Source organism: Perna viridis, chromosome 10, assembly GCF_037379345.1.
Source record: "Perna viridis isolate PV_CMFRI_1.1 ecotype Kerala chromosome 10, ASM3737934v1, whole genome shotgun sequence".
Classification (NCBI taxonomy): Eukaryota; Metazoa; Mollusca; class Bivalvia; order Mytilida; family Mytilidae; genus Perna; species Perna viridis.
Window position 1 is genome coordinate 10,801,200 of NC_142454.1, and position 15,653 is coordinate 10,816,852.

The 15,653-nt window shown below is 31.5% G+C and overlaps 1 protein-coding gene across 7 annotated transcripts in view; it reads right to left on the minus strand.

Moving 5' to 3' along the window:
- Window positions 1–15,653, minus strand: part of LOC148604501 (uncharacterized) — a 26,511-nt gene continuing 10,858 nt past the window's right edge. For 4 of the 7 annotated variants that reach the window (XM_088550956.1, XM_088550957.1, XM_088550954.1 and 1 more), the window contains exons 5-11: window positions 13,275–13,338; window positions 12,558–12,607; window positions 9,731–9,802; window positions 8,428–8,481; window positions 7,921–7,968; window positions 6,936–6,983; window positions 1–3,720 (exon numbers count right to left, since the gene is read on the minus strand). In XM_088550956.1, the coding sequence (XP_088407082.1) occupies window positions 1,547–3,720; window positions 6,936–6,983; window positions 7,921–7,968; window positions 8,428–8,481; window positions 9,731–9,802; window positions 12,558–12,607; window positions 13,275–13,338 (2,510 nt within the window). In that variant the 3' untranslated portion in view covers window positions 1–1,546. The remainder of the gene's footprint in view (window positions 3,721–6,935; window positions 6,984–7,920; window positions 7,969–8,427; window positions 8,482–9,730; window positions 9,803–12,557; window positions 12,608–13,274; window positions 13,339–15,653) is intronic. The other 3 variants (XM_088550958.1, XM_088550959.1, XM_088550960.1) reach the window with 2 other exon arrangements.

Genomic DNA, 15,653 nt, shown 5'->3' on the forward strand with positions numbered 1-15,653 from the left:
TATCTAAATTCGAGATTTTTTTTTTTAAAAATAAATGAATGATTTACAATTTTGAGCTGTACCATAGAAATGCATAATATAATGATTGAAAAATAAACTCGATTTTTATTCAAGATTTTTAACAGTAATGAAAGTGCTTGAAATATCTAAATAAAAACCTTTCTGTTTCTATGGTTTGGATTTTGAATACAATATTATTTTGTAATTAAAATTTTCCTATATACTTGATTCTAATGACGCTGATGAGATGTTAATCTCTGAAACTCGAGTACAGCATATCGAAATTTGCAATATAAATGATAAGTATTCTTTTACATTTTACCCTGGTTTGTTTATATCGTAATAATAGAATAATGATATACTATAATGTAATTAGTGTAGCAGTTTATAATTGGTGTACAATCAATGCTCATCTTATGATATTTGAAATTATAGTATAATTATGAAAAGCATGAAGATGAAGCCAGCTACATTTATATCATTAAGTTAACATATTAAAAAACGAAGTAAATTACAAGATGAATGGTATACTCAAAGCCTGAATATGTATGCATAAATGATCCACAAGACATCGGTAATAATATCTTAGAAAAACAGAATATGTCAAAAGACCGAAATGATAAAATAATGAGTAGTTCACAAAATACATATTAAGTTAACTTAATGAAGCATGCGTCTAAATTATCAAATTTAGGATATTGTATGGCATTTCATATTGTGTTTCTAACAAGAATCAGTTAAGTTTCAGATGCATTTAGAGCTTTAATTCTATAAAACTTTCATATGACTCTCAATATATCTGTTTTAGTTTTATTTACATATAAATGCATGTCAAAGTAACAACTAACAATTACAAGTTCATTCAAGCAAAGAGTTAGTACCAAAACAAAAACATAAACAAAGAGAACAAAACAGGAAAAAACAAGAAAATAACCAATGTTCAACATTGAAATGGTTGATTATACACAAGGAGTTATATTGCAATTTATAGAACATAAACGCAATACACTTGAATATCATTGGGCTATTGCACAAAATGCTTCGCTGCTTGATTTTGTTGGGAATAAGGACACAGAACAAAACAAGCATACGTGACAACAGATAGAGTAAATTACTACAACAACCAATTGGCGAGGTACCTTACAATAACATATGGATGACATAACAACGATTATAAAACTAACAATAATAGACATTTAGGGTTGCCTCTATCAAACCTAGTTTTGTAATTTAGAACATAAACAAAAATCACCAAAATTATTCTTGACTTTATCAATTTTGCACATTATATTTTCTTTCTCACCGAAAACAAATTATCATGGCTTTACTTATTTGTCTTAATAGAGAAGATAAACAGTAGTTGATTGTTCACATACTGCACAATGAAAATTAAGTCATTGTTGATGCAGTGTAACCAATAAAAATATCTGTGAAACTCCATATAAATACTGCACGAAATGATACATTAGTCGTTAATAAAAATGTTGAAATGAAACAAATGAGACGATGAAAACCTAGAGTATATTTTGATAAAGTTGGGATTATTCTATTTATCTGAATAACTTTGCAGTATTGAAGAAATTTTAAGGAAACCTTTTTCCATTGCGATTGACAACGGTGTCTTTTTATTCTTGTCTTTCTTGGCATGAACTTTAGAATGAGAACAAAACACACGTACTATGAATTCATAATTATTGTAGCAAGCAATGTGCAAAGGAGTACGTTTCTCTTTGTCTTCAACATCAACTGATGCTCCTTTCTGTAAAAGCAACTCAACCATTTTAGCGTCCCCATTCTTACAAGCAATATGTAAAGGTGTTTCCTGATTTTTGTCGACACAGTTCAAGTCTGCATTATGTTCAACCAAACATTCAACAACATCTAGAAAACCGTGATTTGACGCAGTGTGAAGTGGTACACTGTTTGAATTATTTCCCAACTGTACATTTGCATTATTTTCCAGTAATTTCTGCGCAACTTGTAAATGCCCGTTCATACAGGCTAGATATAATGAACTATTTCCATCGATGTCACGATGATCTATGTCAATCCCCTTATCTATCAACAAACCTGTTATTTCGTAAAATCCTTTTTCGCACACAATATTAAGTGGAGTTTTCTTTTTAACAAACTCTTCCAAATTACAGTCAGCATTTTCGGTAAGGAGAAGTTTGACAACATCAACACAGTTATTTTCACATGCATGATGTAACGCTGTTTGTCCTTTATGATCTGATGGATTCACTTCCGCACCATTAACAAAAAGGGAATTGCAAACAGCTCTGAAGTTGTTCATACTAGCCAAATGTAAACCTGTATAACCATGCTTATCACCAGCATTTAGTTTTACTTTCTTCTGTAAAAGTAAATCAGCCAAATCTGTGTACCCTTTTTCACATACCAAGTGTAGGGGTGTTGATAATGTATTAGTATTCTGTTTTATCTCCGCCCCATTTGAAAGAAGCATTTCAGCAATGTTGAAATGTTTCCCTTCGCATGCAAGAAATAATGGTGTGTTACCTGCGTTATCAGTGGCATTAAAATCTGCCTTTAAATTAATCAGCTGTTGAACAACCATTTCATGTCCCTTGCAGGATGCAATATGTAAAGGAGTTCGTCCATCCTTATCGACTACATCTATATTAAGACATTTCATTCCACCAAAGAATTCAAGATCATCTTTGTATCCTAAGTCAGCCATAACATGCAATATTGAAGACTTTTTTTCCTTTTTCATATCTTTTAAACATTTGTCATTCAGCAGTGGCAGCTCTCGAAACTTTATGAATGATTTATAGACGTATTTACTCATACAAAAAGTGAAAACATTGAACATATTTTTGCTAATAAAGCTAAATTCTCTGTTTGTTTTGATTACATAAGAGTCCTGCAGTGATATTAAATATTTAAGAAGTAACCTCTTGCTTGGAGGTTTTGAAAATCCTATTTCTTGGGACAAAGAGTAAAGCACTTCATCAAGCTCGTGTTTTTCATTTGTGAACATATCAACATTAACAGTGTTATGCAAAATAACTAAAAGTGCAAAAAGTAAAAAGGTATGATCTAAACATTTGAATAAGATGTCTATTTCTTGCATCATATAAGCCATTGGAATCAGTTCTTTTGGTGTTTCATTTGAAATTTCACAACTACATAATGCAGGGAAAAAATCATATTCCTTCAGGAATTCATCATCAAAATCAATCATAGTATCAACTAAAAACATCTCAGAAATTTGTCTCCGTTCAGTAATGTTAAGAACCACATCTTTATTTAGAAAACTCCTTTCGCAAAACAATGACATTTTTCTAAACAAGTTGAAGATATAAGATCTACAAGTCGCAAGAATTTTCAGATTTTTGTTCTTATGCACAAGGTATGTGAGTATACTTTCTTGTTTTTCCCACCACAAAACTGCGTTCGAGTTATCGATACATTTTTTACCACAGAGATTATCAATAAACAATAACTGTTTTTCAACAGTCTTGACATATTTGATAGCATCATTTTGGTCATTAACAATCAGTAATTCATATCCTTCAGACTCTATCATTTTTACAACAATATGATAAGCTGTAATAGTTTTACCACAGCCAGGAGGTCCTGTTATAACAACACATTGGATCTTCTTTACAGAATCTAACATAGCAGCTGATGCCCTGGTTGGCACGAACTTCTTTAATTTTTGTTTCCAATGGTTAACCTCACTTTGTTGCGACTCTTGAAATAAAAAAAGCAAGAAATTCAGTTATTGTCATCAATCATATGCCTAGGTTAGAGTGCATGTTAAGTCATCAAATAATAATAAAACTTTAAATTTAATGCTAATACGAATTTTAAATAGTTCGTGTTGAAATCTGCAAAACATATGATTAATTTATTTTATCACAGGAATACATGTGTCAGGATAAGAATTGAAACTATTTATTAAACTAAATATCTAACAAAATCAAAATATACCCCGTAAAAACAACAAACAAACAATCAACAACAATAAAAACAAAAATGTATAAATATAAACAGTATATGCCTTTTGAAATTATATCGACAACCCTTCGTACATCGATCGCGCAAAGATATTACAATGCATTTAGCAAAGAAATACACTTAACATATACATGTACAGGGTTATTGAATTGAAAAATTTGTAGGCTTGGAAATACTATTTAAACTTGCTCGGACTGTTGATGTTTAGAAATTTGTGGGGGCTTAACGCTGTGTTCTGGGAAACCATTCAATGATATTGGAAAATTATGCATTCATATGTTCTTCCCCATCCATCCATCTTCAGCAGAATATTGTTTATATGTACATGTTTAATGAACTGGGTTGTGAAACATACATTTTGATCTTTATTTAACTACATTATTAAAAGATCTGATCACAGGTTATGTTTATATAAATTATACGCACAAACATCCGCCTTCTAATATAAATGTATAAAATGTCTTACAAACTTCCAAAGTACAACTCTTCTAGAACTATTTGATGAACTTTGACCCAGTTTTATTAGAAGTTTAGAAAATAAGGCAACATATATTTATTTGAATGAAAGACGATGTTTGTTAATTGACACAGGAAGGAAGGAAAAATCTTGTTAATATAATTTAAATCTTTCTTTGGTTTTACAAGTTAATATGTTAAAAGTGGGATTTCTCACCTGAACACGAAAACGAGTATGATGAAATTTATTAGAATCTTGGTGCAACATTTCTAAATACAACTTAAAATTATTCCTTAACATATAATAAAATTGCAATAAAATAAATGAAATCGCGATCGCAAACCGTATGAACTACATTTTAGAGAGATCATACCTATAACACGGAGCATAAAATCCTCAGGAGTATGAACATAGAGTGATTGAAAAGATGCAAAACAGTTGTCTTCAAATAATGCAAATATAGTTTGGGAAGAAACCTTTTGTGCGGGAAAAGTACAAACATTAGTTTTAAAAAACTCTCTGTCAAGGCGGAGATAATTGACGGGAAATGTACATGTTCTATAAAGAAATGTAATGGGAATTGTAGTTCTTTTAAAATTACAAGAAAATATTTTCGACGACACAAAATTTTCTTTTTGAAATATAACATAATGTACCAGGTTTTTAATATAAAGCGAAAAATCCTTATAAAATATATATTAAACGTTGTAAGAAATCGCCTAAATGCAGGCTCAATAAAATCGGAATTAAGTTTGATGACCTATATTTTTGTTTTAAAATTTCACGGTTTATTGTTCAAAGTCAATTTTGTGAAAAAAAACTAGGAAAATCTATTTTGTAAATGTATTAGATCTACCTTACCACTAATATCTCACCACGTAAAAATAAAAAAAAAGAAAGAAAAAACACATTATGTCAGAGACTTATGGTACATGTATAGAAAATACTCCCATCTTGCAATGTATCTAATTTCCTCTTTTGATTATCCTGAACTTTTATCGGGCCTAACCGAATTTGTTAGTGTGGAATCTATGTACAGTTTGCACTTGTAAAAACATTCTGTCCAAAAATAATTTATTTTTATTAATTTACAATAAAAATGTATCTTTCGTTGATTTCAATAGATATCTTAAATCTGATAAAAATGCAGCGATATTCATAATTAATCATATAATTAAGTGTTTGAATTCGAATAAAAGATTTATAAAAAAGTTATTATTTAAGGCGTGCCGAATTTTGTATCAATTTAATTATAAAACGGTAAAAGATAAGCCTACTCTGTAAAATGTTTCAAAACAGAATTTCAATAGGAACAGATTGACGTATGAATTATAAAAAAAAAAAAACAATAAGCCGTTTCGATTAATTTCAATGATAACACTTTTCCTCCATATGCCCTAATTTTAAATGGGGTCAGGCAAAAACTTCGAAAAAGTATAGGGTCCTCAGCCATCTCTTAAAATACAATGTGTAAAAATTTCAGAATGGTTGGACAAATTTAACTCAAGTTGTCGCAGATAAAAAGTTTACAGGAAAAGTTGATAACGACGGCGATGACCACGGTGTTGTTTGGCTATTCTTAAATTTAAAACAACTATAGATACTTTTACAATATGAGGTATTGCTATAATTATTGAACTTAGATTTACAGGTAAAAGCATGAAAAATATGTAAATATAAAGTATATAATTGACTACAGTTGTATATTAAAGATGCTAAAATATAATGATAATGATTTTTCATTATTTTTTTTTATCATTATTATAGTCAAATATGTACATGCTTTTTGTGTGAAATATTTTGATAAAATGGTACAATAACATCAAAATCGGTCATGAAGTTATTATTTTTTTTGCAGGTGCTTTTTTTGCATCAAGTTATTTTTTTCTTTTTGTTTGTTTGTTTGTTTGTTTTTTTTTTGTTTGGTGTGTTTGTTTTGTACACTTCTGATATTTTACAATTACAATTTATTTAAAGATCTTAGTCCATGATCTTCCACAATAAATTTGATAACACTTAAAGTATTATCTGTTTATAAATAACAATTAGAAAATGGGAATATACAGACTATGCCAAGCTCGCAAGCTTAGAACGACTTAGAACTAACGCTACTTATTGTTAACTGGAACACTGCAAGCTGTGCATTTATTTTAAATACTTGCACACTTGAATTGCTGCCATTCTTATTTTTACGTGGCAAATTCCCAGTTAGATATGAATTTTAAAACAACAGACATGGCAAACAAAACTTAATATGTACTGGCTACAAATTCAACGTTAGGACGATGCAAAAGATGTTAGTGGAGATGTTCATCCAGAGACTGTCCAGCAACCATTACCCCCTTATTGGACTTGGGAAATTCAAATATTTATTACTCGGGCTCATTAAAAATCATCTAAGATAATATATAGTAGTATTTGAAAAAGTAATCAAGGGAATCAAGGTTATAGCGGTAATCAAAAGATTGCAATTTGAATATACGAAACTTGCCTTTTACTTTGTGAGGAATATCTTCAGTTGTGACATTGATTGCATAACCTGAGAAAAAAAAAACAACTCATTTACAATGACTTTCCATTAATAAATGGGATATATGCGTTACACACCAGATTCAAGGTTCACCCAACGTCAAAATTATGGACAAATTGAGAAATTATTTTCATTTATAATTTCAAAAATGTGTATGGTAAATACCTGAAACTTTGCTTAATACATCTATAGTAATATATACCCATGGTCCAATTGTTTAATAAAGCATGTTTATACGCTAATATATCTTGCAAACCTCATAAGTCACACACTTTTTAAAAAAAAAATTTATAGCTTTACCAGGACATACTTTTGTTTGGAGGCGCAAATTATCTGTATCCCGGATATCATGTGCAGGGCAATTAGGTACTTGTTATAAAGTAAAAACTGGATTTTAATGACACTTTTGATATTTTATTATTATCAACAATTGCGTTAAGCTGGACCAGAGCAGAAATTATTATAATTTATGAAAATTGAAGAAATTACAGTTATTCTATGAAAATCAATGTCTGTTTGTTCTGCATTACACATTTTTGAATCAGAAATATTTGAATTTCAGTATTTAAATCTGAAATTTGAAAGCTGCAGATTTATCTGATAATTGTTGTTTATAGTTTTGTTTTGTTTTTGTAAAATACGGAAGAAGAACTAGTTTATTTTAAATTTGGCATATGCTTTTTATGTTGAATAACACATCAAGATATATATATAGCAAAGTATCAGTTATGTTGAATGCACACTTAGATGATTAATTAAAAACAATGTAAGATGAAATGTCCTAGATATTGGCTTTAGTAACCTTAATCATAAATTGGAAATCACAACACATAAACGCAGTACTCGATGCATGCTTTCTAAACATGTGTTTTCTGTTTGTTTGAAATATAGTAATTATAGCTTTTCAATTGACTAAAATAGTAAATTTCGTTTGATTGATACTTACCTTTAGTATTTTGAAGAATGTCTTTTAAAGAATAAATGATTGTTTTCCCTGAAACATTCAAGGTACTATTAATGTGAATATAACGACATTTAACTTCGAAATGTTTTCATGCTTTTAACAACAACCCCATATAGCATGATCCCCTTGTTTCAAAATCTTATATTACTTTGGATAAGTTTTCAAGTGTGGAGTACAATTAAAATTCTCTAAAATTATTACAGGACATTATTTTATCATTCGTTATATTGTATTAAAATGAGGTCAATATATTTTATTGATTTTTAATTTTATTTATCCTACTTCAGTACAAGTGAAGACTTTATGGTATTTTCGGAATACCGAATTACTTAAATGACTTAGAAGGAAAGGAATTTTTGAACTAAGTTTATAATAAACATACAACTGCTGAAACTAGAGTGTAAATAAGCAAACAATTACAAAATAAAGAGTATTTTTACTGCATCCAATTGAGTTTTTTGTCTTTCACGTGCATTTACATGTACTTACCATTCAATGTGTATTTTGATCCCCTAACTAAGCATACGAGTATTATAGACACTCCTGAAATTATATGATTGCCGTTCATACAATTTAAAAATTTATATCATTAAACGACATACGCTTAGATAACGTTTTTTATGAAACCAAAAATGCAGAAGCAAGAAGTTTGATATCATTTTTCTTCATTTTATTTAGCAATTTAATAACAAAAAGCATCTGGAAGAGTAATCAAGGGAACCAAGGTTATAGCGGTAATCAAAAGAATGTAATCCAGGGACAAAGACCAGACATGGAAAACAGACATACACAACAAAGAACATAAAGCAACTAAAACCATACATACAAAGTAACAAAAGTAAATGAGCAACTCGGACTCCACTAAAAACTGGGAGCATGGACCAGGTGCACCGGTAGGGTAAGCGTCCTCTGCTTTTCTAGAAACACCCGCTGAGTTGCTCATAAAAAGTCAAGTCCGGGGTAGACAAACGAGGAAAGAAAAACTATGACCCGTTGAATAAATCAGTTTTCATGGTGTTGATGGATACACCATAACGATCCACGAGTTCATGATTCAATCTTGTAGCAACATAACCCTGTTCCAGAAGCCAATTGTTAGAGTTCTAGCGCGATACAAAAAGTCTGCGTAGTTGCGGCAAGCTCTGGCATAACGTATGAGTTGTGATATGAACACTCCATACGCAGGAGCCGAAGGGATGTTACCACAGATGAAAGGAGAGTTGACAATTCTGAATGGAAAGTCATCACGTTTGTCGTAAAGTGTTGTCAATAGTTTTCCTTTACCATCGATTTCTAAGTGTAGGTCAAGATATGAGGCTGATTTCACAGTGTCTGTAGTATCTTTTATCTCAAGTTCTTTTGCGTAGATGCGATATATCAAATCCCCGAAATTAGGATTGTTTAAAGATAACACGTCATCTATATAGCGGAAACTGAGATTGAAGGATCTAGCCAAACAATATTCTTTCTTTCTGATCAGATCAGCTGTAAAGTCAGCCTCATAAGAGTGAAGGAATAGGTCAGCTAGTAAAGGAGCACAATTTGTTGCCATTTGAATGCCGACCGTTTGTTGAAAAACACGTCCACCTCACTGGACAAATATGTTGTCAATTAAAAATTCCAGCATTTTGTAAACATCTTCCTCTCTATATTTCATACAAAGTATGAGGAATCTCTACCAAGAACTATATATTTGTATCTAGGTGTACCATCTTTTTTGGAAAAACAACGATGTATAATGTTTTTAAGTCCGGATTAAGCTAGCATTAATCTAACCGTGTTTGAAACTTACCTATCATACAGATGCCAGCTATACTTGCAACAGCTTTAAATGCTAACCGTGCAGAATTGTTTTGATTGTTATCTAAAAAATGATACAATTTTGACAAATATACAGATTAACACCAGTCATCTTGTTTCAACAAAAAGTACAGATGCGATCACTTCTAACCTCTCTTAAATTCTGTAAGAATCTGTCAGGATTTCTGTTCTACGACAGCAATAGAACAGAAATCCTGACAGACCCTAACATGATCTGAGGACACAGTTTGCTCTCTTCCCTGACAGATCCTGACAGAAACTGTCCTAGGTCGTGACAAGGAAAATACGAAAAGCTGTTATAAACTGTCATATCTCTGGACAGTTTCTGATACTAAATCTTTCTGTTCTGTGTGACGTAATTTAGAACAGGAAGTCCGCCATTAATAAATGAAACTGTGTGACTAATGTAAATAAACTAATCCGATTAGAAAAAAATATCTCTATTTCAAACTTTACATTGAATTTCCAATGATATATACAGAGCTCGTCATGATCAATATCCCACTATCACTCGACCGTTGTACGTTCATGTTCATTTTTTTGTCGATCACGGTCCAGTCACTCATCGTTCAAAAATCATCATTGTTTACTTGTATAATTTGTTTACATTCTGTCATACACATGTGATATCAATGAAATTGAATTATTTAATTATAAAATTAAGGGTCTTTGTTTCCGTTTTAAGTGTAAAAGTGGTAATCGATAACTTTCAGATGTTTGGTAATTCTCACGAAGTTCAAGACTGACAGAGTACTTTTTTGTAGTGAAAGCTACTTTTAAGGAAATAAGGGTCATAAATCATTTTAATAAATATTAGCAGTAAATAGATGACCAATACCTAAATATTTCGGTCAAATTCTCCAACATGCCACTTTTAGCAACGAATATGAGTGTGAACACTTCCAATTTACCTACATGGTTTTATATGTGGAAAATGCAGAAATCATTATGTTAGTTTCATATTAGTGACTGTGACACCTCTATTGAGGTAAAAATTCTAAAAATTCTGCAAAATATATGAGTGCGAGCCGTTTTAATTTTCATAATGGTCTAAAACTATTGACCAAAATGCTTATTTGTTTAATATAACTATCATGTGGGTGTCTGTGACTCCTATATGGCTGACAAAATTCTTCAAAAATGTCATATTCTTGCAAAATGTATGAGTGCCAGCATTTTTATTCTCCATGAGAGTCTAATATTAATGACTGAAGTACTAAATTTTTCAATATAACTATCATGTAGTGGCTGCGACACATTAGTTTGAGTCAAAATTCTTTGTAAATTCATATTCTTGCAAAATGTATGAGTGCGCGTACTTTTACTTTCCATAAAGGTCTTGAAGTAATGACTAAAATGCTAAACTTTTCAATATAACCATCACATAGTGGCTGTGACATATTAATTTGAGTCAAACTTCTTCAAAAATGTTATATTCTTGCAAAATATATGAGTGCGAGCGCTTTTATTGCCATGAAGGTATAAAATTATTGACTAAAATGCTTAATTTTTCAATAAAACTATTATGTGGTGGCTGCAACACATTAGTTTGCGTCAAAGTTCTTTATAAATGTCATATTCTTGCAAAATGTATGAGTGTGAGCACTTTTGATTTCCATGAGATTCTAAAACCATATACTAAAATGCTATTTTTTGTAATATAACTACCATGTGGGTGATTGCGACTTACATATTTCAGTCAAAATTCTTCAAACGGGTATATATACATAAGTCAAAATTCTTCAAACATGTCTTATTCTTTCAAGGTGTATGAGCGTGAACACTTTAAAATTCCATATTGGCCTAAAATTTCTGTATAAGCTGTTTGAAATTGTATTGATACTCTGTATCATACCGGTGTCTAGATCTGCAACCAAACGAATTCAGTCCTCTGTCATAAAAGTCAGGTGCATAGCATGTACGGCGGGCAATAATTTGTGTTGGTACTGCATGCCATACATAAAAGTCGGGTAAAAAAATCAAGTTTAAACATAGCAAGGCTTCTTTTCAGTCGTACGAATCGGGATTCGGGTGCTACGCCTTTTTTTTGAATCACGTACAAGTACTGCATGTAATTCAGTCAGAGAAGTATTCTCGGGCTAATGTCTGTCAGAATATGTCAGGATTTCTTCTAATCCACATATCTGTACTACCTAGAACAGTTCATGACAGGAGAGTGTCAGGACCCATGACAGATTATGAAAGAGCTTGCCCAGAGTCCTGACAGACCCTGACAGGGTGTGTCGCTGGTCAGAAAAGTTTCCGACGGTTAAGAACTGTTCTATAACAGCGAATCCTGACAGGATCGAAGAGAGGTTAGAAGTGATCGCAACTGTATAATATTAAATACCAGACAAATTAATGAAGATAATTTATCCAATGCAACATATTTTAATGCCACAAGCCATTTTAACGATATGCATGGATATTGAGAATTTTTAAAAACGTGAACCAACGGAACATATATAAAAAATATTGGTATCCACAACATGTTGTTTATTTTTGCTTTTGCTTATACTTTTGTTTAGTTTAGTTTTGTTTTGTTTTGTTTTTTTTTGCAAACATTTGTGCAAAAGGGACGGGGTATTTTTCATATAGTGTTTTCACTCCTGGCAGATCAAATGTTGTAGCGACTAGTGGAGTTTTCTCTCAATTTTGCTATATTGATTCTGGAGTGAAGCATCAATTCCATTTAATTACATAATTATGCTAAAGACGATTTTTTTTTGTTTAAATGAAAGCATTACATTAAAAAAACATTAAAATTAATATTATTTATGTCTGTAGGATTATATTACCTTCTGATGTGTCCAATGTCAACTTAATACTTTGTGGTGTCACAAGTGGGCTGAAAAATGAAAAGACACTTTTTTTTTTAATCAATTTATATCGGGATGACACCAACTGCAAAAACAACCCAACTTGTGCAATGAGTCATGTAAGCATTTTTATTCAAAACACCTTAGAAATAGATAGTTATGGGCTAACTTCATCGGATGTCAGTCGATTCTTGTCGTTTTCTTCTTATCATTGAAATAATTTTGCTCTATGAATAGATATGACACTGCTAGAATTTCTCTGTAGTATACCTTTATCTTCTTTAATTTCTAATTGGTAAAAATATAGATATGTTCAATGTAATTTTGAACATATCGTTATGGTGTATCCATCGGCACCATGAAAAGTGATTTATTCAACGGGTCATAATTTTCCTTTCCTCGTTTGTCTACCCCGGACTTGACTTTTTATGAGCAACTCGGCGGGTGTTTCTAGAAAAGCAGAGGACGCTTATCCCACCGGTGCACCTGGTCCATGCTCCCAGTCTTTAGTGGTTTCCGAGTTGCTCATTTACTTTTGTTACTTTGTATGTATGATTTTAGTTGCTTTATGTTCTTTGTTGTGTATGTCTGTTTTCCATGTCTGGTCTTTGTCCCTGGATTACATTCTTTTGATTACCGCTATAACCTTGGTTCCCTTGATTACTCTTTGACTTGAACAAGTCCTTGACAACTTACATCACTGTCAATTCTGGGCATTGAAAGGCGGATTTCCAAGCTGTTACCGATAGGCAATCATAATCTACAAAGAAGAGTCATACTATCCTTAAAGCAAAACAAAACAATATTGATATTTCAAGTTTTATTAAACGCTTAAACGCCAGAATCTGATTATAGACCAACTCTAATACGTTCGTACCTTTTAGATTGACCTTGTGTTAAAGTACTTTTTCAAGTAAAAACTCTTGTGTATATTCCAGAAATTTTGATAACATCACCGTATGTGACTTGTAAAATAGTCATTTTGACTTAAAGAGATATATCATTTTTTAAAATACATGTGTACCAGTATAAGTTTCAGGGATTTAAGTAGCACTTCAGCTGAGGATCATGCAAAATGTGATTCATGTGTAAAAAGCCTACATGTTTTTATTTTTGATATTTTGTTTGAAATGTCATAGTAAACAGAAATAAACATGTGGTTTTTCATATAACCCGTGCTTTTAGGAGATATAAATTATATAGAATGCACTGTCGATTTCAAAATTAAGGGATATAACTCTGTAAATGGCGCTCAAATACAATAGAATCTACTGTATTTTCAATGTCGATTATCTCCTAAGAGCAGGCAAATTTTAATGAATAATTAAACATTTCATACTATAGACCCATAAAATAACTTAATTACAAAAATAAAAATATGTGGCCTTTTTTGTGGTATATCATATTTTTTTTCAGATTTGGCATGATTCTTACAAAGACAGCTACTTAAATAAGTTATATGAATTACCTTCGTGACAAACGAGCGAATGTTCACATAGTGCTTATTTTTGTACATTTGTTTTTACTTTAATAATTCTTAAACATCCTCTGTTTTGATTTTTTTTTGTTTCTGTGCAGGTAAAGATTTTTTCTTTACATTGAAAGGCTTTTTTGCTGATTTGGTGTTTGTGACATTTTGTTCGTTGTTCGTTCGTGTGTAAAATGTAAGAAACACGACTTAATTAGCTCATATAATACTTTACAAACAGAACAAACGTCCGAGCAGCAATATTTCAGCTATATTCAGACGATGAACTTGAAATTGATGATAAAATGAACATGAAATGATGATGAAATGAAAAAGGGATGGGACACAAGGACAATGGGGTCGACAAATTTTGATTGCCATTGGAAAATAGGGAGATATGGGTAGGGTCGGGCAATTTAGCTTCCTGTGGCGGAGCCCTATGGTTCCTACTCCGGGAGAATACCACAGTAAGGTTCTTTAACGTGCGAGGAACGTGGCATCTTTTCACACACGGTGCACCACTATGGTTTGCGGTCAGGTATCATAGCCAGACAACCCCAACATGTAACGCGCCAGGGGTACCCCATTCCACCACCTGGGGCACACATCCCAGTTGCTCTGTGGGCAGAGCGCCCTAGCCCATGGATAGGGTTCTGAACACTACTTAGTCGCCTTTTACGACAAGCTTAGCGCTGCTGCAGGCCTATTCTTTTAACACCCGGACCTGCAAGGGGCCAACATCTCATTTGAACAAGGACGATGTAAATCTTCTCTGATAGATACCATAGATAAAAAAGGAGTTACAGTTAAATAGCCTCTAATTACAGATTTTCTATATCACAAAAGTACAATAGCTGCACTCATTTATTCGAATAAAACAAATTAACCAACATAATACTTAACGTTCTTGTCATATTGTCTAACTGTTTGAAGCAGTAGTAAATGTTTAAATAATTTCATAAAGCAAGCATAATTTTATTTACTTAAAGCTAAAGCGTAACCTCATTTATCTTGCAAAAGGATACCAAACACAAACAAAAACCAAAAAAGTAACATTGCTGTACTAACATTGCTGTACATCGGTTAGTGTGCAAACATTTTATGCGGGAATTATATAAATATAGTCACATACTTTTTGATACGTTGGCTTTACTCGTGATTAATTTACTGTTTTTTTTTAATCACGATTTCGATTGTTCAGAGCTACTGATTATATGAATAAATATCAACAATATAACCTTATTCCATCGTGAAATTACATAAGTTTGAAAATATTGACCACATGCTAAGTAACAATATAAAATCCAACTTCAAGTTTTTATATTGTTGTATATGTACAAGTACCAAAATTTGACCTTGAATGAACATACTCTATTATTAAAAAAAAAATAGGTCAACAAATTTTATTTTGAGATAATTGAGTCTTATCAAATTTAATATTTTACTACACTTTATACAATGTTTCGCAAACTTTTAAAAAAGAACGGTTGATAGAATTTCTTATAACTTATTAAGAGGCATTCTTTAATATTATAAAGCAAAAATTGGAGGTCGTCGAACTCTTCTTCTTGAAATATTAAAAAATGAAAATAAAATTTCCTAGAACA